The 22,960-nt window shown below is 43.7% G+C and overlaps 1 protein-coding gene and 1 non-coding gene across 2 annotated transcripts in view; both read left to right on the forward strand.

Annotated features, from left to right (window-relative positions):
• Nln (neurolysin) overlaps window positions 1-22,960 on the forward strand; it is a 90,132-nt gene that overhangs the window by 55,148 nt on the left and 12,024 nt on the right. The window contains exons 7-12 of the mRNA XM_041663703.1: window positions 1,494-1,629; window positions 3,951-4,317; window positions 8,304-8,505; window positions 20,359-20,545; window positions 20,880-21,008; window positions 22,116-22,252. Of these exons, the coding sequence (XP_041519637.1) occupies window positions 1,494-1,629; window positions 3,951-4,317; window positions 8,304-8,505; window positions 20,359-20,545; window positions 20,880-21,008; window positions 22,116-22,252 (1,158 nt within the window). The remainder of the gene's footprint in view (window positions 1-1,493; window positions 1,630-3,950; window positions 4,318-8,303; window positions 8,506-20,358; window positions 20,546-20,879; window positions 21,009-22,115; window positions 22,253-22,960) is intronic.
• On the forward strand, window positions 3,585-3,688 carry LOC121456013. The gene has a single exon (XR_005975567.1). It is a non-coding gene; the product is annotated as a U6 spliceosomal RNA (small nuclear RNA).

Raw genomic sequence — 22,960 nt, forward strand, 5'->3', positions numbered from 1 at the left:
TAGCATCATGTCATTAAGGTTTACCATGTCAAAGCATGTCAGAATGCCCTCCCTTTTAAGTGTGAATTACATGTTAATGTATGCATATACCACATTTTCTTGACCCCTTGTTCTGTCACTAGGCACTTGAGTTGTTTCCCAGGTTTTACTATTGAATAATGCTGTTTTGAACACAGGTTCTGTAGATCTCTAGTATGTGTCCGTGAACACACGTATCTGTAGATCTCTGTGTGTGTCTGTGAACACACGTATCTGTAGATCTCTGTGTGTGTCTGTGAACACAGGTTCTGTAGATCTCTAGTGTGTGTCCGTGAACACAGGTTCTGTAGATCTCTATGTGTGTCTGTGAACACACGTATCTGTAGATCTCTGTGTGTGTCTGTGAACACACGTATCTGTAGATCTCTGTGTGTGTCTGTGAACACACGTATCTGTAGACCTCTGTGTGTGTCCGTGAGCACAGGTTCTGTAGATCTCTGTGTGTGTCCGTGAACACAGGTTCTGTAGATCTCTAGTGTGTGTCCGTGAACACAGGTTCTGTAGATCTCTAGTGTGTGTCCGTGAGCACAGGTTCTGTAGATCTCTGTGTGTGTCCGTGAACACAGGTTCTGTAGATGTCTAGTGTGTGTCTGCTCTCAGTTCTTTAAATATTTGCCCAGAGTATAGTCGAGATTATATGATGATTCTGTAGGAGTTTTATTTTTGGTTTGGGGGGAGTTGTGTCGTTTTGGGGTGGTTTGTTTGGTTTTGTTGAGACTGCCTGTCACCTAGCCCTGACTGGCCTAAACTCTGTACATAGCCAGTGAGAATCTTGAATTCCTGAGCTTCCAGCCTCCACCTCCCATGGCCGCCATTCCGGGCATGTGCCACCATGCCTGGTTCACGTGGTCCTGGGCATCAAGGCCCAGGTTTCGTGAGTGTGAGGCAGCACTCTGCCCATTCCACTCTAGTCCCAGCCCACCTGTGCATCTTTTGAAGACTCCCGTATTTGTAGAGCCATTGGACCACTTTACGTTCTCGTCAGCAGTACACAAGGGGACCAGTTTCTCTCCATCTTTATCAGGACATTATTTTCCATGTGTGGATACAGAATAGCAAAACAAATTGGTGTGAAGTGAAAATGGTGAGTTTTATGCTGTGTATAATTTTCCACAAGCACATCAGAAAGTTGTAATGAGTATTCTGTACACTTGTATAATTGAAGAAAATAAGTAAGAAATCACAATAGTGCATGAAGCATATTTTTATCCCGAATTTACAGCACCTCAGAGTTTAGGAAGAATGTACAGCTCTCTCCGAAGTATAAATTTTATAAATTATTTCAGGAATACCATACCACATTTTGAAATTATCCTAATGCTGAAATGGAAGCCGTAGTTGAGGGTCTGAAGCGATCTCACGGTCCCCCAGCCTCGCTAGTGCGTGCCTGTTCTAGTGCCATGCATTCGTGCATTCGGTTGATGGTCTTCTGCTTTTGTTGTCCTTGTTCCTAGGAAAACACTGCAATTCTGCAGCAGCTCCTCCCGTTGCGAGCACAAGTGGCCAGACTTCTCGGCTACAACACCCATGCTGACTTTGTCCTTGAACTGAACACTGCAAAGAGCACGAACCATGTAGCAGCCTTTCTAGGTCAGTCCTTTATTTATTTAGGGTCAGTTGTGTGTTTTTTAGGTTTTTTTGCTCTATGACATCTACTGCATAATATCCCTTAACGTCAACTCAGCTAGGCACCTCAGCTGCCTTTGAGCCCATCCTGGTTTCAGGAGAAGGGTATTGATCTGCTCTCACCTCAGATGAACTCACAGTTCTTGAGGCTGCTGGGGTTGTCTACCTCATATCTTGTTGGTACGTGACTCTTTGTTTTACTCATAGTGGGTGTGGACAAACAGACGGTTAGCTCATGGCCTTTATTCACTGCCAGTAGGTCTGTGAAACCGTACTGTGGCTACTGATAGGTGTATGAAATAAACCGAAGCTATGGTATAAAATAAAACAGCATATATAAACAAAAACTGGCACCTACCCACCAAAGCCCACTTTCTAATATATAGAGTTCATCAAAAGTCTCACCTAGGTACTGTTGTCACTTTCATTTTAAGACTTTTTTTCTTACATTTTTTTTTTTAAGTTAGGTTACCTAGATCTGGTGGCACAGCCTTTAATCCCAGCATGCAGACAGATCTCTGAGTTCAGGGCCAGCTTCGTCTACGTCATAAGTTCTAGGCTAGCCTCAGCTACATAGTGAGACCCTGTCTCAAAGAAGAAATAGTAACAACTAAGGTTTCTGGTCCAGGGAGATGGCTCAGTGAGTACAATGCCTGCTACATAAGAGTGAGGACTGGAACAGAATCCCTCCAACCCATATGGAAGCCAGGCCAGCATGGTGGCCACCTATAATCCCCACCTTCAGTAGGCAGAGGCAGGGCATCTGTAGGGCAAGCAGGCTAGGTTCGGTTGAGAGAGCCTGCTTCAATAAAGTGTAGACTCAATTCTGGGCTTCCACACACATGCCCACATGCATGTGAGCACATATGCATGCATAGAATGCACAAATGTGTGCCTCTACCTCCTGAGTACTGGAGATAAAAGCATATGCTACCACACCGAACAGACTTTAAGATGCTACTAAAATTACTTTATTCTTCAAGAAAATGTCGAAACTATTTCCTTCTGTTTTAAGTGGGAAATGATTAAAAAGAAATGAAAACTGGGCATGGTGGTAAACACCTGTAATTCAAGTAGTCAGGAGGCTGAGGCAGGAGGATGCCATGAATTTGAGGCCAACTTGAGTTACGTAGCAAGTGGCCAGTCAGAGAGCCATGGTGTGAGACCCTATCTCAATAAGCTAAAGAATAAAACTAGAATGATAAAAATGGGCTAAGAAATTATCTTTTAGCCCAAATTTTACTCCGCTGTTTTTTCTCAGTAGTCATTTCATGGTTTACTTGTGTATATGCTGGAACCATAACCTGTAAACGGGGCCCCATCAGTGATACCCTGTGATTCGTTTGTGTTTCTGAGACGTTAGGAATAACTACCTTGGGCTAGGAGTAGAAGGCCTCATGCTAAAGGTAGAAACACAGGCAGGATAAGAAGAGGTCCTTTCCCCAGAGTCTCCACTTGGGGGAAGGACAGAGATGTGGATGGGTAACTGCCGGGAGATGTGTTGTCCAGGAGGATGGCTCAGCTCCCTCTTCACAGCACTCTTGGGCAGCTGCCACCATCTCACACCCATGTCCAATACAGACCCAAGCACGACTTTATCTTTACATAGTTAACAAACTGTGAAAAGAAGTACAGAACAGCTTATTCAGTCACTTTTAAATCAGATGATCAGAATTGGAATTCAGTATTAAATTGTGAAATCTAGAGCTGCTACCTCCAGATCCTCCTCCTCCGTAAATCCCAGACTGAGCTTGGGGAAGGAGGCCAAACCACTGTCAAATGTGCAGAGCAGCTTCTAGATGGTGTTGCCTGCAGTTCCCAGGAGTTGTTTTAGGAACATAGCTTGCTGAAGAATATAGGCACACACACAGACTTAGTTTACCATTGCTTTGTGCTGAACTGTAACATTCCTGGGTCAGGTGCTCGCTTCAGCAGCATATATACTAAAATTGGAATGATAACAGAGATTAGCATGTCCCCTGTGCAAGGATGACCACAAATTTGTGAAGGTTACAATAAAAATTAATTAATTAATTAATTAAAAATATTCCTGGGTCAGAGTTCTTAAGGTAAGCTTTGCCATTGTTGACGTTGGAAGGAAACCATGATTGGGTTTTGGTTGTGTGAAAGACAAGGGGGAAAGAGTCACCGGGGAGATCACCCGGGAGAGAGTGCTCTGCCCCAGCTAAATCTCTTTCCTCTGACTGACCATGCACAAAACTGACAGTCCTTGTCAATGCGCTTCCTCCCAAGGACGCATCACTAACTCTGCCATTTCCCCACAGATGATTTAAGCCAGAAATTAAAACCCTTGGGTGAGGCAGAACGGGAGTTCATTCTGAACTTGAAGAGAAAGGAATGTGAAGAGCGAGGTTTTGAATTCGATGGCAAGATCAATGCATGGGATCTCCATTACTACATGACGCAGACAGAGGAGCTCCGGTACTCGGTGGACCAGGAGTTCCTCAAGGAGTACTTCCCCATCGAGGTGGTCACGGAAGGCCTGCTGAGCATCTACCAGGAGCTGCTGGGGCTTTCGTTTGAGCGAGTGGCGGATGCTCACGTTTGGAATAAGAGCGTTTCACTTTACACTGTGAAGGATAAAGCTACCGGAGAAGTGCTGGGACAGTTCTACCTGGACCTTTATCCAAGGTACGACTGACTGTTAGACATGACCCGCCTCTACCCTCGCATAGTCCCTGTATGTGCTGCTTAGTCCACAATGTCTGCCTTCATCTCTTACGAGACACGTTGCTCAGTTTTTCCTGAAAGATGAGAATACTTGTAGCACCAGTTTGGTGGATTTGTAAAGATCAAAGTCGATGACTACATTCATAGCATTTGGAAGAAGACTGCTCAGCACGTAGAGGAGTTTTTTAAAGAACAAAGGAAAACAGAGTAGTGTGTGTGGTGCGCGTGCTCGCGCGAATGTCTGAACCACCTCCCCAGCACAGATAATACGGTTTTTAAAGGCATTAACTACCACCACTGTCATTACCTACTGCATTTACTTAATTTAAAATTTCCCCCAGAATGTTTATTAGCTAGGTAATCTGCCAGTCCTCTCAAGTCCTCCTCAGTCTTTCTGAGAGCAGCACAGGATAGTAGAAATAACAAAACCCTTGCTGTTAATCTAAGGAGTCCGAACACTTGACCGACACACCCTCCTTGAAATGTTCATTATTCAGGGCCCTTAACAGGACTATTTATGCACTAAGCATTATATATGCACATTTCCAACCATTTAATCAGGAATAAAATTTCAAATATTGTTTGAAGTGTGTAACTATAAACTCCACATGTTTCATCAGATGTAGTAATAAGGGCGGCGGGGCTGTGTCCCCAGGACCCCAGCCGCCCGCACGGCTAGCTTAGCTTATGCCCGAAATAACAACACACAAACTGTATTCATTTAAACACTGCTTAGCCCATTCTCTTCTAGGCTAATTCTCACATATTAATTTAGCCCATTTCTAATCATCTGTGTTGCGCCCCTAGGTACGCTTACCGGGAAGATTCTAGCCTATGTCCATCCTGGGTCGGAGCTTCATAGCGTGCGTCTGCCCAGGAGCCAGGAGCATGGGCGTCTCTCTCAGGCGTCTGCTCCCGAGAGCAGAGCTGTCAAGACTGACCTCACTTCCTCTTCCTCCCAGCGTTCTGTTCTGTTTACTCCTGCCACCTATCCTCTAACCAATAAAATGGGCCAAGGCAGTTCCTTTATTAGCCAATGACCTTCCTCCATCAATCAGACACAGAAGATTCAGATCTTTTTCTCCTTAGGCTACTTTCTGATACAAACACAACTTTTTGCAATAACTAACCCATTTTACTAAATAGACTAAGGAGAATTATGGGACTCCTGCTTCAACAAAGTGTGGGCGAGTAACTCAATAACCCTGGATTGTTGTAAGGAGAGGGTCCCTTTATTTGTCCTGGAATGCCCAGCTAGCTTACACCCAAAATAATCACACAGAAATTGTATTCATTAAAACACTGCTTGGCCCATTAGCTCTAGTTTCTTATTGGCTAATTCTTACATCTTAATTTAACCCATGTCTATTAATCTGTGTATCGCCATGTGACTGTGGCTTACCGGCAAGATTCTAACCAGCATCCATCTCAGGTGGAGGATTCATGGCGTAGCTGACTCTCCCTTCTTCCTTCCAGCATTCAGTTCTGTTTTCCCCGCCTACCTAAGTTCCACCCTATCAGCTAGGCCAAAGCAGTTTCTTTATTCATTAAGCAATAAAAGCAACACTGGATGCTCAGGAGGAGGCTGAGTTGTGGTCCATCTGGCGGCACAGGTGTCCTTCAGCACTTAGGTTATCCCAAGGCTCTTAGAGAAAGCATCAGGAGGGCCAGTGATGGTGCAGTGGGTAAAGGTGGCTGCCCACAAGGCTGACAACATGAGATTATTCCCAGAAGCCATAGTAGAAGGAGAAGCTGACTGTTACAAGCTGCCCTCTGACCGCCACACACATCTGGAGCATGCACATACACCTGCACATATATACACACATGCACATACAACATGCACACATACACAAGTGCTAGATACAGTTTTATTTGAATACCCAAGAGGGTAATCCTTTGGGCCAACAAGATAGATTAGTGGGTAAAAGTGCTTATACTGCAGCCTGACAGCCTGAATTTGACCCCAGGGTCCCGCAAGGTGGCAGGAAAAGACTGACTCCTGAGAGTTATCTGGCTTCACACAGGAGTTATGCATGTGAACGTGTACACACACACAAAGATTTCAAGCAAGAAATCTGTCAACATTGCAGTGTCCTATGCCTGTCTCAAAACTCACATCCGAAGGACAGAGTCCTCCCATCCTTGTGTTTCAGCCATACGTTTGCTTTGTTTGATATTCAGAGACGTACGTGGCCATTGCTACCAGAAACTTAGGGAGAGCACAGAGTAACCTTTTGTAAGCATAATGACCTACCTCATATGTGGTTATATTATGTTTGTGATGTAGCACATAAAGATCAGAGTGCGGAACTAGACACTTAGTCATCCAGGCCAGGCAGTGGTGGCACACACCTTTAATCCCAGCACTAGGGAGGTGGAAAACAGGAAGTGATATGGCGGGTGGAGAAAGGACTATAAGGCAGGAGGAGACAGAAGCTCAGTTTTCAGTGACTCTGGATTTTTATTATTAATTCACGCTCTACTCTTGCTTATCTGTCTGACTCAGGAACACATTTGAGAGTACATTCTTTAAAGACTTGTGGGTTTTTTCTTTTTTTTTTTTTGGTTTTTCGAGACAGGGTTTCTCTGTGGCTTTGGAGCCTGTCCTGGAACTAGCTCTGTAGACCAGGCTGGCCTCGAACTCACAGAGATTCGCCTGCCTCTGCCTCCCGAGTGCTGGGATTAAAGGCGTGCGCCACCACCGCCCGGCTGGGTTTTTTCTTTCTTTTTGTTTTTTTTTTGTTTTTTGGAGTTTTGTTTGTTTGCTTGTTTGTTTTGTTTTGTTTTGTTTTTTGAGATGGGGTTTCTCTGTAGCTTTGGTGCCTGTCCTGGAACTAGCTCTTGTAGACCAGGCTGGACTCGAACTCACAGATCACCTGCCTCTGCCTCCTGAGTGCTGGGATTAAAGGCGTGAGCCACCACTGCCCGGCATGTTTTTCTTTTTTAATCACATTTTATTTTTATTTATCAAACACTGAGATTCTCAAACAAAATCTTATGACTTTTAATCTCTATCACTTTAGAAACATAACATGAAAGGCCATACTCTTAGAATAAAAGTAATTTTTAAATGAACTAAATTGAGTTTTGGTTTTTTGTTTGTTTGTTTTATTTTGTTTGGGGGTTGTTTCAAGACAGGGTTTCTCTGTCCTGATACTAGCTATGTAAACCAGGCTGTTCTGAAACTCACAGAGATCCGCATGCCTTTGCCTCCTGGGTGCTGGGTTTAAAGACATGTGCCAACAAGCCCAGCCTCATTTTTATTTTTACAAAGAAAAAGCACGGGGCGGAGAGATGTTCAGCAGTTAGGAGCACTACCTGCTCTTACAGAGGACCTAGGCTCAATTCCCTCCCACTTGACTGCTCACAGCCATCAATACCTCCAGTCCCAGGGGATCCAACACTGGGACTACTCCAGCACTGGCATTTAACAGTTTGCTGAAATTTCCTCTTATTGCGCTGTCCAGTGTCTGCCCTAACTTAGGTTGTGGGGGTTGTGGGGGTTGTGGGGTCCTTCCTCTCCCCTCTCCTTGGAGGTACCTGTGCTGCTGTGGGCTTGTTGACTGCCTTCCACAGCAGTTCTCTGGGTTCAGAAAAGCTGAAACTGTCAAGACAGAAGTCCCTTGCCCAATGTTATACATCCAAATAGTTTCCAAAATTATCTCTTTTCTTTGAAAAGCATCGGTAGGGGAGGGATACAGGGGCCAACAGAAACACTGATACAGGAAAAAAAAACATATACAGATTTAAAGATAAAGCTAAGACTGACAAAACCTAGAAGGCTGGGTCACTGTTTAATTTTACTTTTCCCATAGGGCAAAGCGGCCTGAAAGGTGAACCAAACATATATACATGTGTTCTGGTGTATGACTTAATGCCTGGAAGGGGCATGTTTGTGCTAAAGAAGAGTGTCCACATCACTGTTCTTCGTTTCTGTCTCCCAGGGAAGGAAAATACAACCATGCAGCCTGCTTTGGTCTCCAGCCAGGCTGCCTTCTCCCTGATGGCAGCCGGATGATGTCTGTGGCCGCCCTGGTGGTCAACTTCTCACAGCCCGTCGCAGGCAGGCCGTCTCTCCTGAGACACGATGAGGTGCGGACTTTCTTCCATGAGTTCGGTCATGTCATGCATCAGGTTTGTGCACAGGTAAGCGGTTTTCACGGCAGGCCCACCAGTCGCTTGCAGTTGTTGCTTCCATTCTGACTGCTGACAGGTTTCTCTCGTTGCCTGATTTTTTTCACACTCTGAACAGTTGGTAAGCCTGCAGGCACACAGTTGTCTTTATCACGTCCTCTCACGCTGTATTTCACTTGAAGGTTAGTCCACTGATGGAAGATCTTGTGGAAGAACAGTGGCTTCTAGCCACCTCGAACCTTTGTTCCTTTTCTGCTACTATTGGGGGATGCCTCCCTTTTCAAGCCTCAAATTAAAATCACAAGTAATACAGCCTTGCAGAGCCGGGTGTGGTAACTTGCTAATTGTAACCCAGCCCGTGGGAAAGAGGCAGATCAGGAGCCCAAGATCAGCCTTGCCCACATTGCAAGGTCAAGGCCACCTTGGGCTACTTGGGAGCCTGTCCTCGCAAACTATAAATGACTGCATAGACAATTTTTTCTAGGAGAAAGATATGTGCAATAGATTGAAATGAAAAGTGATTGTTGCATTGTGTGGTGTGTGTGTGTGTGTTCATGTGTGGAGGTCAGAGGTCAGCATGTAATGTTCTTAGGAGCTGTCCCTTGTTTTTGGAAGACAAGGTCTCGCACTGAGACCTGGGGCTCACTGGTTAGGTCAGGCAGGCTGGATCCACCTGCAGCAGGCACCACCACAGCTGTTCCTGATGTAGATTCTGGGCTTTGAGCTAAAGTCCTCGTGCTTATCCAGCTGGTTCTGTACCAGCTCGGCTGCCTGTCTCCCCTGACCACAAAAGTGATTTTTGTTTTTGCTTTTTTTTTTTATTGTTGTTGTTGCTGGTTTTCTTTTTCATTTTGTTTTGTTTTGTCCTGAGGCAAAAAAAAAAAAAAATCTGATAATCCATAACCCACATGGCCTTGAATTTATAACCCTCCTGCTATAGTTTCAGGTGCTAGGGGTGTATGAATTTTTTTATGGTTTGTTCCTCTTTTTTTTTTTTTTTTTTGGTTTTTCGAGACAGGGTTTCTCTGTGGTTTTGGACCCTGTCCTGGAACTAGCTCTTGTAGACCAGGCTGGTCTCAAACTCACAGAGATCCGCCTGCCTCTGCCTCCCGAGTGCTGGGATTAAAGGCGTGCGCCACCACCGCCCGGCTGGTTTGTTCCTCTTTTTTGTTTGTTTGTTTGTTTGTTCAGGGCTGTTGGTTAAATCCAAGGCTTCATTATCAAGTGAGGCAAGCATGCATTACAGTCACAACCAAAAACCATGTTTATCCTGAGGCTCACTTAACCTAACGTTTTAAATAATACTTATAGAAGAAATTGAAAGACAGTTTTCTAAATTTGGAATCTCTGTATACATTCATTGATCCTTTTTTTTTTCTCAGCCACACACATGGTCACACATCACACATACATATTCAACAATAATAGATAAAATAAATTATTTAAAACTAGTTCTTTCAACATATTATCTGTTTATTCTGGTGCCTCCGTATGTTCCTTAAAACAAACAAACAAAAAGGCCTAGGGGCACATGTAGTGGTCAGACTTGTTATCACAGCATGCAGGGGGGGCTGAAGGAAGAGGATTACCCTGAGTTCACAGAAGGCGCATTTCCTTACACGCTCATGACCTTGGGTTCAATTCCCAGCACTCTGAGAAAGAGAGAGTATTTGGTACTGTAAATAAACACAGGGAAATACAACAGAAGTCTGTCCAGATGTGTAAGTCCAAATGCAGCCCAAAGAACAGAAACCTTTAAGAATAATCTCAGAGTTCTTACATGATTTTAGAGGCTGTTCTGCCAACACTGGAATCCCACAGGTATTTGTCAGTATTGAGCTTTTATCATTATCCTTTCTGTGCCCTTATACTCTCTTAAACTATGATAGTTCTGCTTTCCATTTTTCTAAAAATACTTGTATGATTAAATTAGCAAAGTAAAAGTAACTTCCTTAGCTTCAGTATTATGGGTTGTTAGGTGGCCAAGTTCTAGGTGTGCATCTGACTACAGACAAGCAAGGCTCTGCCCTTAGAGTGGTTGGTCTTTTATTCATTCATTCATTTTAACTTTTTTATGTGTGTGGATGTTTTGCCTGTGTACATGTATATAAACCATGTGCATACAGTGTCCGACTGGAATTGTAGACAGTTGTGAAAATCAAACCCTGCTCCTTTGGAAGAGCAATCGGCGATTTTAACCACCAAACCATCTCTCCAGTCTTGTTTATTTATTTTGAGCTGAGTACTTCTCCAGAAAAATGTCCTTAGACTCACGTTCTGATAATTGTAAGATGAAATTCCAAAAACTCACAGGACCGCCCCCCTCCACACACACACACCCCATACCACCCAAGGAATGATAAAGCGCAGTGTAGAGTCCCTAAGGCAGCAGTTTCCTGCTCAGTGTGGACTATGCCTGGCAATTTTGTAAAAAGTCATCCATTGTCTTAATCACGTTTATTAAAATAACAGAGGTCTTCCAGTGAGGGTTCATTGTTTCTGATGCAGACTCTTGAGGCATAGTCCTCATACCACCTCAGGGTCTTGTGCTTACCCCGTGTTCTTCATACAGGTTTCCACAACTCTGTGTTTTTCATATTATTTGGCATTACTTTTGATCCTTTGAGGCAGTCACTTCAGCATTGAAAAAATACTTTCTTGATGTTCTGTGACATTTGAAAACTGATGCATAACTGAAGTTCACCTGACTCATATTGCCTGTGCAATTTGTTATCTATTTTATTTTTTTAATCTACTCTAGTGTTTTGTAAGTATAGTTATTTTGCCTGCGTGTATGTCTGTCTACCACTTGTGTGCCTGGTGCCTAAGAAGGCCAGAAGAGGGTGTTGGATCCCCTGGAACTTGACTTATAGAAGATTGTGAGCTGCCACATGGGACCTAGAAATTCAACCTGGGTCCTCTGGAAAGAAATCTAGTGCTCTTAACCAATATGTCATCCCTCCATGCCTAGTACTTCTCTCTTACAGCTTCTCTCTTCTAACCATTCATGGACAGAATTGTCCTTTTGATGAGCAGTGTTGATACTGTCCTTTGCTTGGTCATCTCTTCATGAAATTATGAGATATGAGATATGTTTGTCTATCCTTACCATGTCAGACGACACGCAGCATTTTAGAATTACAGAGTACTCAGATATTCATGCTTAGAACCAGTGACCACTGCTTTTCTCCTTTTGTACACACAGATCTAGGGATTTGCTGCTTGTAAGTTTCGAGACCCTTTGTACTGATCTCAATTGGAGGCAGTTGAATGAGATTCATTCTGTGTTCATTAATGCTTCTGAATTTTCCATACATGTGCACTAGACATGACACATTTACGATATGACACCTCATTGTTTGGGTTCTGCACCGTGACAGCCTGGAGATTGAATGACCAGAGGAGCTCATGGAGCTTGTCACAGTAATATTTAAATGTGTGTACAGGAACTTCCAGTTCTCAGGCATGTGGGTGCCCCAGTTGACTGTGCACTGTGTCATCATCAGGAACTTGAGTTTCACCGTGTTTTCTTGTGTTTACACTGCCAGGTAATTTGGACGATAGCAATCAGGAGAGGCATCGCCAGTATCTGTTCCTGTTCCTGTTTCATAGTTTGCACTCTCTGTAAGCCCTGGCCTTTTGAACTTCTGCAGAATGAAAGAGTAATACTTCTCACCAGATCTCACTCATGCTGATGTCTTTGTTAGTTGTACGTTAAAAATCAGTAATGAGTTTTGAACTATTAGGAAATATTTATTTTAAGGGAACATCAGAATCACAATAAAGCTTTACTTAAAAGTGAAAGGGATGTATACAGTCAGACAATTTCAAATGATCTGACCAGAAATTGTCTGTAAACTAACAGCATTAGTCTTTTCTAAATATTTGAAGTACATACCACTGTAGAGAAACAGACCCTGTCAGGGGAACTCTGGTATTAGAACAGGACACTGTATTAAAACATATAAAACTAGGTTCAATCCCATATACCCCATCAAAAAAGAGAAAAGAAACTTGTGATTTGGCCTTTTCAAACCCACTTATGTCTTCATTCATAATATGGAGACAAGCCTGGCATAGTGGTTCATGCCTTTATCCCAGCACTCAGTAGGCAGAGGCAGGCAGATCTCTGTGAGGTCAAGGCCAACTTGGTCTACATTGTGAGTTTCAGAACAGCCAACACTACATAGTGAAACCCTATTTTGAAAAAATCAAAACTAAAATAAAATGGAGATAATAGCAGTTTTATTAAGTGTGTCACTAGCAGGATGGGGAAATTTTAATTTTTATGTTTAAAAGTATATGGAAAAACCAAGGGTCATATTGTATCATTTTACTTTTATTTCTTTTTCTTTTGGGGGGGGGCAGGGTTTAAGACAGGGTTTCTCTGTGTAGCCGTGGCTGTCCTGGAGCTCACTCTGCAGATCGGACTGGCCTGCCCTCTAACTCAGAGTTCTTCTTGCCTGTGCCTCCTGAGTGCTGAATGCTGGGTGCTGGGATTAAAGGCATGCACCACCACCTCCTGGCTAGTATTTTATTTTTCCATACATTATTTCTGTTTATTCTTTGATTTTTTTTAGTATTTCTATAGCTTTATGTATAATTCAATCCTTTAAGGATCAAAACTGAAGAAATGGGATGGAAGCAAGAGGAAGTAGACCAGTGGCCATAAGGGAATGTTCTGTAGCTTAGATTCAGAGGGCTGTGAGTGGAAACATGGGAAGTGATTGGAAGCATCAGGACCAGGACCTCTGCCTTGCTCGGATGATCGCTGGATACCTCAAAGTTTGATTTCAGAAGCAAGAATAGCATGAGCTACTTATTCTCATTACCTGGGGTGGTAGAGGATGTGTTGGGGAGTAGCATAGGTATTTTATTCTCATAACTGACATTAAGATAGAATTACTAGGAGGAAGCCAAAGATATGCTTGGTCAGAACAACCTGGACTCAAGACAGGTACATTGGGCAGGCTAAAAAGAAAAATGGAGCAGGGTGGGATGCCATACACCTATATTTTCAGTGCTCTGGAACTCAGGCAGAAAGATCACAGGTTCAAAGCCAGCAAGGGTTACATAGTGAGTTTGTGACCAGCTTGAGCTGTGTAACAAACCAGCCACAGTCACAAAAGAGAAGCAAAACCCGAAGCTGCCTAAACCTTCTGAGTGTGCCAGCCCAGCACTGCTGCCTTCTCGCAGTTCTCTCGCTTAGGTGATCGCTACATTATTTCCCCACTTTCTGAGGGAAAAGGCAGCCCGGCATGCTCCAGCCACTCCGCTGCCTGCTCTGCACTCTCGAGTGTGCACTCGAGGCAGCTGTGTGCCACGTGCTCTCAGCTGGTTCACCCACATCCAGATTCTTCATGGATGACTCCTTCCTCGGAAGTTAGTAGATGTTCTGATGACAAAGCATGAATGTATGGCTTCACATCTCCCTGTGAACTTTTAGTTTGTGACTTAGACATCAGACATGATTTCTTTCAGGATCTCTCTATTGTTTTAATGTTTTGTTTTTTTACTGTGTGTACATATATATATATATATATAATAATATATATATATATATATATATATATTAGCACAGAATAAATTCTAACTAATGTCATAAGCCAAAATGTGAATGTATATAATATTTATTTGGAGATTTACTTATTTCTTTTGTTTACCACAATTTCTATATGTGCTATTTTTTAGCTTTCTAAAAAATTATTTTTAAATATCTGTTGTTATGGCTATGGATGCCAGTGGAAGCCAGAAGAGGGCATCAGATCCCTTAAGGTGGTTGTGAGCCATTCAGCATGCTACTGGGAACTGAATTTTGTTTGGCCCTCTGGAAAAACAGTGAGTCGTCTTTGCAACTGAGCCATCTCTCCAGCCCCAGCATTATTTTTTATAAATAAATGAGGGTTTTGTTGTTAAGAAGAATGCTCAGAATATTTCTTTAAAAGCGAAATTATTGATTATCTCCTGGGTGTGATATACAAAGAATGGTAGGATAGAGTTAGGAAGAAGTTAGAGTATTTTGAATTTTTAAAGTTTAGTTCAAGGACATTAATGGCAACAATCCAAAAATTGAAAGCCTAATACTGTAGAGAAGTGAAACAGATAAAATGTTAAGTATTCAAAGAACATAGCCAGGTCAGGTGGAACATCAAACTCTCTTTTAATTGCCTGAGTTAGATTCCACACACAGTGAGTTCTTACACCTCAGTATAGACATTGAGCTCTGGGCATGGGCTGGGTTGGAGTCACAGGGTGGGCGAGCAGGCTCACTGACCTCAACAGCATTTGGGTTGGGGTCGTAGGGTGGCGAGCAGGCTCACTGACCTCAGCAGCATTTGGGTTGGGGTCGCAGGGTGGCGAGCAGGCTCACTGACCTCAGCAGCATTTGGGTTTAAGTGGAAGTTGTTTTTTTTTCTTTTTTCTTTTTGTTTTTCTTTTTTTTGGTTTCTCAAGACAGCATTTCTCTGTGGCTTTGGAACCTGTCCTGTAACTAGCTCTTGTAGACAAAGCTGGCCTTGAACTCACAGAGATCCACCTGCCTCTGCTTCCTGAGTGCTTGGATTAAAGGCGTATGCCACCACCACCCGGCTATGTGGAACTTTTATTTGTTTTCATCTAAAAAGGAGTAGTTTAAATAAGTGCCTAGTTAAGACAGTACAGGCAGTTTGAAGGTAAATTCGTGAATTTAATCTGTGATGTTCAAGACTTCTCTAAATTGTGCATTTTTCCTCCGTCCTTGGATGCCGGTAGGTTGCTGAGCTGCAGGAGCACTGTGACTCAGGTCGTCTTTGTTTCTGTTGTTTTTTCCAGTGATAGCTAGATTCGTGGGAAGATAAAACTATGACCTCTTCGCTATCTAGTAACAGCAGAGTCTAATTAGATAGTGGTCACTTGTTTTTTGATGCCTTGCCTTGTTATATAAACTCCGTTAGCCGTAGACTTACAGTAGATCAGAAAGATTACATTCTATTAAATCAATTAGTGGGTCACTTGGGTCAGCCAGGGTGCCTCCAGAGGCCTGTCGTTTCTCCGAGGTGCATTGCACTTACTGATTCTAGCAGTCACCTTTTCTTGGACTTGGAATTTGATATCATAAAAATGATCTGTAGTTGTAAGCAGTAAAAGGAGGTGCTCTCTTTAACTAGACAATGTTAACCCGTAGTACTTTGGCCTTTAAATGTTGCAAAAACTCACACGACAAATTAAGTTAAGTATGTTGTTTTACTTTAGTGTATAAATTTAAAACTTAATCTCACCGGGCAGTGGTAGTACACACCCTTAATCCCAGCACTCAGAAGGCAGAGGCAGGTGGATCTGTTTGAAGCTAGCCTACAAAGACTCTGGTCTACAGAGTGAGTTCCTTGACAGCTAGGGCTACACAGAGAAACCCTGTCTCAAAAAGCCAAAAAAAAAAAAAAAAAAAAAAAAAGTAGTGTCTGTGTCAGCAAGACATAGGTTTAAATTTGTAATGGAATATATTTTAGACATCCTGTCATCCATTTGGAAAAATAGTAAAGCAAAGACTCGTATTTAGGGCTGGAGAGATGGTTCAGTGGTTTAAAAAAACAAAACAAAACTGGTGCTCTTGCAGAGGATCCAGGTTTAGTTCTCTACACCCACATGGTAGCTCCAGTTCCAGGAGATCCAAGTCCCTCTTCTAGCCTCCACGTAGTACACATACACACATGCAGGCAAAACACACACACACACATAAAATAGATCTTTTTCATAAAAAGGAAGGAAGGAAGGAAAACAGACAGACAGACAAACCGACAGGAAGGAAGGGAGGGAGGGAGGGAGGGAGGGAGGGAGGGAGGGAGGGAAGAAGAAGAAAGAAAGCTCTATCCAAACTGAAATCTAAGGCACCTTTTAATCTCTCCTGGTGCAAACATTTTCTGCAGCAAGCGTGCTCTGATGTGTCCGTTAGAGTGTTTTGTGGGGTGACATAATACTCAGTTTTAGCTGAGAGAGAGATGGACATCATTAGCTTTCATGCTCCCAAACTGTTACTTTCGACATCCCCAAATTGATCATGCTGAGATCCTTGTAGAGAACTGTAGTTGGAGCATTGCATTGGTTTTTTTTTTTTTTTTTTTTTTTTTTGGTTTTTTTCGAGACAAGGTTTCTCTGTGGTTTTGGAGCCTGTTCTGGAACTAGCTCTTGTAGACCAGGCTGGTCTCGAACTCACAGAGATCCGCCTGCCTCTGCCTCCCGAGTGCTGGGATTACAGGCGTGCGCCACCACCGCCCGGCTGGAGCATTGCATTGGGACCATCAGCTCCCCAATAATGACACGGAGACTTCTGACTGATTATGAAAGCTCAGCTGATAGCTTAGGCGTATTTCTAACTAGCTCTTTTAACTTAAATTGACCCATTTCCAGTCATCTGTGTGCTACCACGTGGCTCCTGGCTTTTACCTCTCCTCCTGCACGTCTTGTTCCCTCTGCTTCTGGCTGCTAACTCCACCCTTCTTCCCAGTGTTCCCTCTGCCCTGGAAATCCTGCCCAGCTATTGGCCATTCGGCCTTTTATTAAACCAATCCAAGTGACATATTTTCACAGTGTACACAGAGATTATTCCACAACAGAGAATTACTGTCAGGCTCTAGTGAAAACCTGGGAAGTGGTACAGTTAGTGATGTGGGTCAATTCAGCCACTCCACAGCCCCGCACACAAGTCCCCTACACTGCAGAGCCTGTCTCCATGTCCCCGTGTCTGCTGGCTGCGGGATCTTTTGGCCTGGGAGTTTAGTTGTTTGCTGGAAATAGAGCTTTTGAATTTTGTCAGCTTTTTTTGTCCTCATTGAAAGAAAATATTTCACTGATGTTGCCCAGTGTGCTCACAGAAATCCAGCACTGCTGACTTTTGGGAAACTGGTAAGCAGGAAGCTATTTTTAGCTTCTACTCCTTCCTTGCAAACATTGTAGAGAACATTGTTGATCTGGTCATTCATTGCCAGTGCTCTGCCCACTACAGCAGCCTCGGGTAGAATAGGCCTTCTCTTCTCCATTCTGGTGACATAACTGTGCTGATTCCTATTGTCCAATTTTAGCTCTAACTCATGAGTTACTCATTTGTTCTTGTTTTTTCCTGGATATTGAACAAACCCTTCGTGTGTGTGTGTTTGTGTGTGTGTGTTTGTGTATGTGTGTCTGCATGTGGGCCTTTCCCTCAGATTGTGTGTGTATGTGTTGCCTGCATACACATATGCATCTGCAAATACTGATTTAGAAATCTTCACACAAGCAAGATTTATAAACCTTCTAATTTTGTCATCTGCCATGTAGCTAATGGTATCATTTCCCTTGTTTGCACTGTTAGTATCTGCCTAAAAGTGTGGTTCATAAGATCATGCAGTTAGCATCTCTGATTCAGAATAGACAGTTGCAAACCTTTACTAGTGTACCTCAGCCTCCGGTTCAGTCTTTGAGAGATCTTCCAGTCTTATGAGGAATTTTTCTCTGGACACATACTCAAATGGCATAAAGGAGAAATTTGGTAAAGGACCATTATTTTTTAAGATATCCCTTTAAAAGATTTAGTCACCTTTGAAACGTCATAATGTAACCCTTTTCTCTGTTTTTCTCACAATAAAGATGTACTGGGCTAGAGCATTCTTGTTAATATTTTTTTAAAGATTTATTTATTTATTATGTATACAGCATTCTGTCTGCATGGATGTCTGCACGCCAGAAGAGGGCACCAGATCTCATTACAGATGGTTTTGAGCCACCATGTGGTTGCTGGGAATTGAACTCAGGACCTTTGGAAGAGCAGCCAGTGCTCTTAACCACTGAGCCATCTCTCCAGCCCCCTCTTGTTAATATTTTAAGTTATGGACTCGGTCCATCTGGTTCTAAGTCCTGCTTCTGCTATTTGATCAGTGTATGCTTTGGTTTCCTTATTTCACCAGAAGTAATAGGACTTATGTCACGCAGTCATGTGAGGGCATGCTGAGGGGAGGTCTGTGTACATGTGCGTGTATCATGCAATCATGTGAAGACATGCTGGGGGAAGTCTTTACATGTTAGCGTGTTGTGCAGTCATGTGAAGACATGCTGGGGGAGGTCTTTACATGTTAGCGTGTTGTGCAGTCATGTGAAGACATGCTGGGGGAGGTCTTTACATGTTAGCGTGTTGTGCAGTCATGTGAAGACATGCTGGGGGAGGTCTTTACATGTTAGCGTGTTGTGCAGTCATGTGAGGGAATGCTGGGGGAGGTCTGCGTATATGTGTGTGTGTCATGCAGTACACATTTGGTCACCCTGCCATTGTTCCTCAGTAGCTCTCCATCTTTTTCTGAGACAGTTTCTCACTGATACCTGAGACTCCATTTAGGTTCGGCTGGCTAGTGAGACTCTCCTCTTTCCACCCTCCAAGTGCTGGGCTCACAAATGTGTGAGCCACACACCTGCCTGTTTAATGACGCTGGCCATGCTGGCAATCAAAGTTAGGTCCCCATGTTTATACAGCAGAAATTTTACCAACTGAACTATCTCCTGAGCTTCTTGATTTAAATCATGTTGTTCATGTAAGAGCCAGACATGAACTCTGGCACAGGAAAGCCTTCTCTGGGTACTCGCTGTTACAATACTTTGTTAGATTGTTTAATGTGGATGTAATCTTAAAATGTTACATTCCACAATGAGGCAAAATATTCTGTTTCTAGGGATCTTTGCTTCTTTCCTTGTACAAATTTGGGAGATGATGTCCTCAATGGAGGTACCCTAATTCCAGTGCCTATTGGAGTGTTTCCCTTGGCCCTCCTATCGCCCCCCCCCCCCCGCCATCTAGAATCGGCACAGTTAGAATGTGAAGTCAAGCAAAGCATATTTTTGCATAGAGAGGAAGGCAGAATATGCCGTCATTTTGACATCTGTGCCTGTGCCCTGGGCCAAAAGCAGAATGGTTATACACTGGCACCCCATCTGCTGCCTCCTCCATGGCTAAGTGCTCTGCCTGTCCCCTCCCTGGGGTGATGAAGCCTGGGAGAGTGATGGGGTGTCAGGACCCCACCCAGATGTGACCCTGTGGGGCCAGCACTAACTCTTCTCTGCTGCTACAGCTTACAAGTGTGTGTGCGTGGTGTGATGGTTAAAACAGTAGTCTGAGAAAAAATGGATGAAAACAAGCCGTTCGCCTGTTCTGAGAAATCTCGGTCTTTCTCTTGGAAGCTTTTATATCTTACTCAAGAATTCTTGAAACTTTGGTTTTAGAACTCTTAACCCAGGCCCACCGAGTACGTCCCTTCTTTCCACCGCAGAGGTTCTGAACTTTTAGGTGTATTGTTTCTTTCTTCTTTCTATTCACATGACTCACCCACTTGTAATTCATCCGCAGGCATGCTTTCCAGGCCAGGCCCCTGGCTTTCTCTACTCCATCTGAGAGCTCACACACATATACACACATACACACACACACACACACACACACACACACACACACACACACACACGAGTCTGGAATGTTGTAAGTTAACTCTTTAACTGATTTCACCTTGAGTAGTTGAGCAACAGTGGTGAATGCCCAGAAAGGCATGTGTTGAGTAAACAAGAGTAACCAACTGCAAGGAGGAGCTTGGGAGAAACTATTTTTCCTAGGGAAATTGTTTGCCTTCTCCTCAACCCCCAGCCAGGGTCAGACTGAGAGACACTAGACAGCCCTCTGCCCCGACCTACATACGACTCCAGTGCTTTGTTCTGACTCTGCCTTAAGTTTGGGGGGTCTGAGATATACTTCATTGCATGTATAGTTTTACTGTTCTGACTCTGCCTTAAGTTTGGGGGGCGGGGGTCTGAGATATACTTCATTGCACGTATAGTTTTACTCAGTACTTTAAAAATACGTTTATGTTTGCTTTCTAGACTGACTTTGCACGATTTAGCGGGACAAATGTGGAAACTGACTTTGTAGAGGTACCATCACAGATGCTTGAGAACTGGGTGTGGGACATCGAATCCCTGCGGAAACTGTCAAGACATTATAAGGATGGAAGCCCTATCACAGACGACCTGCTTGAGAAGCTCGTTGCTTCTAGACTGGTCAACACAGGTATGGCTCAACATTCTATAGAAGGAAAGCAAGCAGGAATTATTTAATGCGAAATTCCTGGCTGCTCCTTCTGTCAGACTTATTTTCACCTTATGAGCACCCCAGGAGTGCTGGTGCATGGAGGGACGAACACTTGAGTGTGTTGGCATGGAGATGCCTGGATTGCGTCTAAGGGAAAAGTCTCCTCAAGTCTTAGATAGTTGGAATGCCATTTCACCCTGCTTCCCTTTTGTGATGAGTGGGACTGGATTCAATTTTCAAATCTCTGACTTGTGGTGTTAGAACACACAGTTCTCTCTCCAACACGCTGTTCAAACCCTCTTAACCTTATTAGGTCTCCTGACACTGCGCCAAATTGTTTTGAGCAAAGTTGATCAGTCTCTCCATACCAATGAATCGCTGGATGCCGCAAATGAATACGCTAAATACTGCACAGAAATATTAGGAGTCGCAGCTACGCCAGGTATGACCCACTAGCACCTGAATCCATTCCCCCTCCTCAAGCCGCCCACAGCTTTCAGATAAGCACACTCTGCCTTAGGAGTTGTCCTGTCCAGTTGTGCTTGAAGGAGAGGTGGCTCCAGAGTCACCGCATTTTGGTGTAATCAGGCGTGAGCAATTGGCCTCCGCCCCAGCACGGCCATTCCCGTTTGGCAGCACCTGCCCATCCCCTCCCTCCCTGTGTGCACCAAGACTTCCCTGGGATTTTCAGAAAGAAGTTGGCAGAAGGCATTTCAGGAAGGAGCAGGAAACCCCTCACTTCTGATGCTAACGCCAGTTCAGGCTTTGACCCGAGGCCTGCAGTGTCTGTTAGAATGTGAGTCCAGACTTACATGTGCACTTTTAAGCAGCTAGTATGTATGCATTTGGACAGGGAGTGCACAGTAAACCTTTTCACCAAGGAAATTGTTGGTAAAATGAATCAGACGTAGTTCTGGAGGCTAATAAGATAAGAGGGGCCTGAATCATCCATGCCTCACTTCCTGATCTGCCGCTTGTAAACCAAGGAGCAGCGCTGTCTCTCTGACAAAACTCTACTTAGAGCAGCCCTGTGTAGACTCACTTGGTAAATCTTTTCTCAAAATGCTTCATTTTCAGAAATTATCAACCTACACAAATGCCATTTTAGTTAGAGTCATCTTAAATATTAAGAAGTGTGGCAGGGGCTGGGTTGTAGCTCAGCTTTAGAGTACTGGTCCAGCCTATGCCAGACCGGGTTTGATTCCCGGCTTCTGCTTTGCAGGGGGAAGGGAGTGGCTTGAGCAAAAAGTAGGGTTACTTGTAGAGTATTTTCAAGTCCCATTGGCATCTAAGGTTCAGTTTCCCCTTTTGAACTACCGACGGGTGTGGACAAAGTTTCAGAAAGTGTTGTTAGGCATTCCAGAGCTGGGCCTGAGCTACTGATAGGAGAAAGGCTTGTAAACACGTTGGCCAAGGGTACACACCAATCCATGAGATGCTATCACTCACTCTATCCTCACAACTGGGCTCCCCAAAGGCAAACTAGCTAGCTCATAACCTGATTAATTAGCGTTTGCCATCATACTGATTAAAATGTACCTTTTTTAAGGCACAAACATGCCAGCTACCTTTGGACACTTGGCAGGAGGCTATGATGGCCAATATTATGGATATCTTTGGAGCGAAGTCTTCTCCATGGACATGTTTCACAGCTGTTTTAAAAAAGAAGGGATCATGAATCCAGAGGTATCGTATGGCTTTTTTACCCCGTCGTGTTGATTGTCTGCTTGCCCCCTCTCCCTTAGCTCTTAAGTGTAAAAGACTTGTAGCAGCTAGAGTTTAAGGAGGAGCAGCTTTTAACTTGGAGGCCTGGCATCTTCTCAGACCATCATACATCATTAAGTTTCAGTGTACAAGTGATTAACTCTTAATTCTGTAAGTTTTAAAAAAAACTACTATGCTTTCTTGCCTATTAACGTTCCAGTATATTGCATAATTAAAAATTCAAAGCCTTGTTTATGCACTTGAGAGTTTATTGCTACTAGTTTTGACATGTGCCATGCAGTGTTTCTGTTTTATAAGAGGTTGAGAAAGAAAGGCAAACTTCTCCCTGATGTAAATAGTCTCTGTGTTCTGATAGTCTTTACAGGCTTCTTTGTACATTTTTTCTGTGGGAGGCACCCTCTCTCTGTGGCCGGCGTACTCCACCTACTACCTAGTCTGTAACCTAAGTGCCTTTGGGATAATTTAAGCTGCTTCATTAATCTGAGCCATTCCTTCCCATGCACAGTGAGGTGACTGCCAGGTGGCTGCCAGCCAAGCCTTGCTGTTACCCACCCCAGCCTCCCTGCTCATGGACGACTCGACGGTCAATTATGTGTAAGGCTGGTATATTTCCAGCGTGTTTCCAAGCCCTGTTTGGTTGAGAAATTAGGACAAATTACCCAAATCAAA

The sequence above is a fragment of the Microtus oregoni genome, unplaced genomic scaffold (genome assembly GCF_018167655.1).
Source record: "Microtus oregoni isolate MIOR12 unplaced genomic scaffold, Mior012 000014F_ref0000157, whole genome shotgun sequence".
NCBI classification, from domain to species: domain Eukaryota; kingdom Metazoa; phylum Chordata; class Mammalia; order Rodentia; family Cricetidae; genus Microtus; species Microtus oregoni.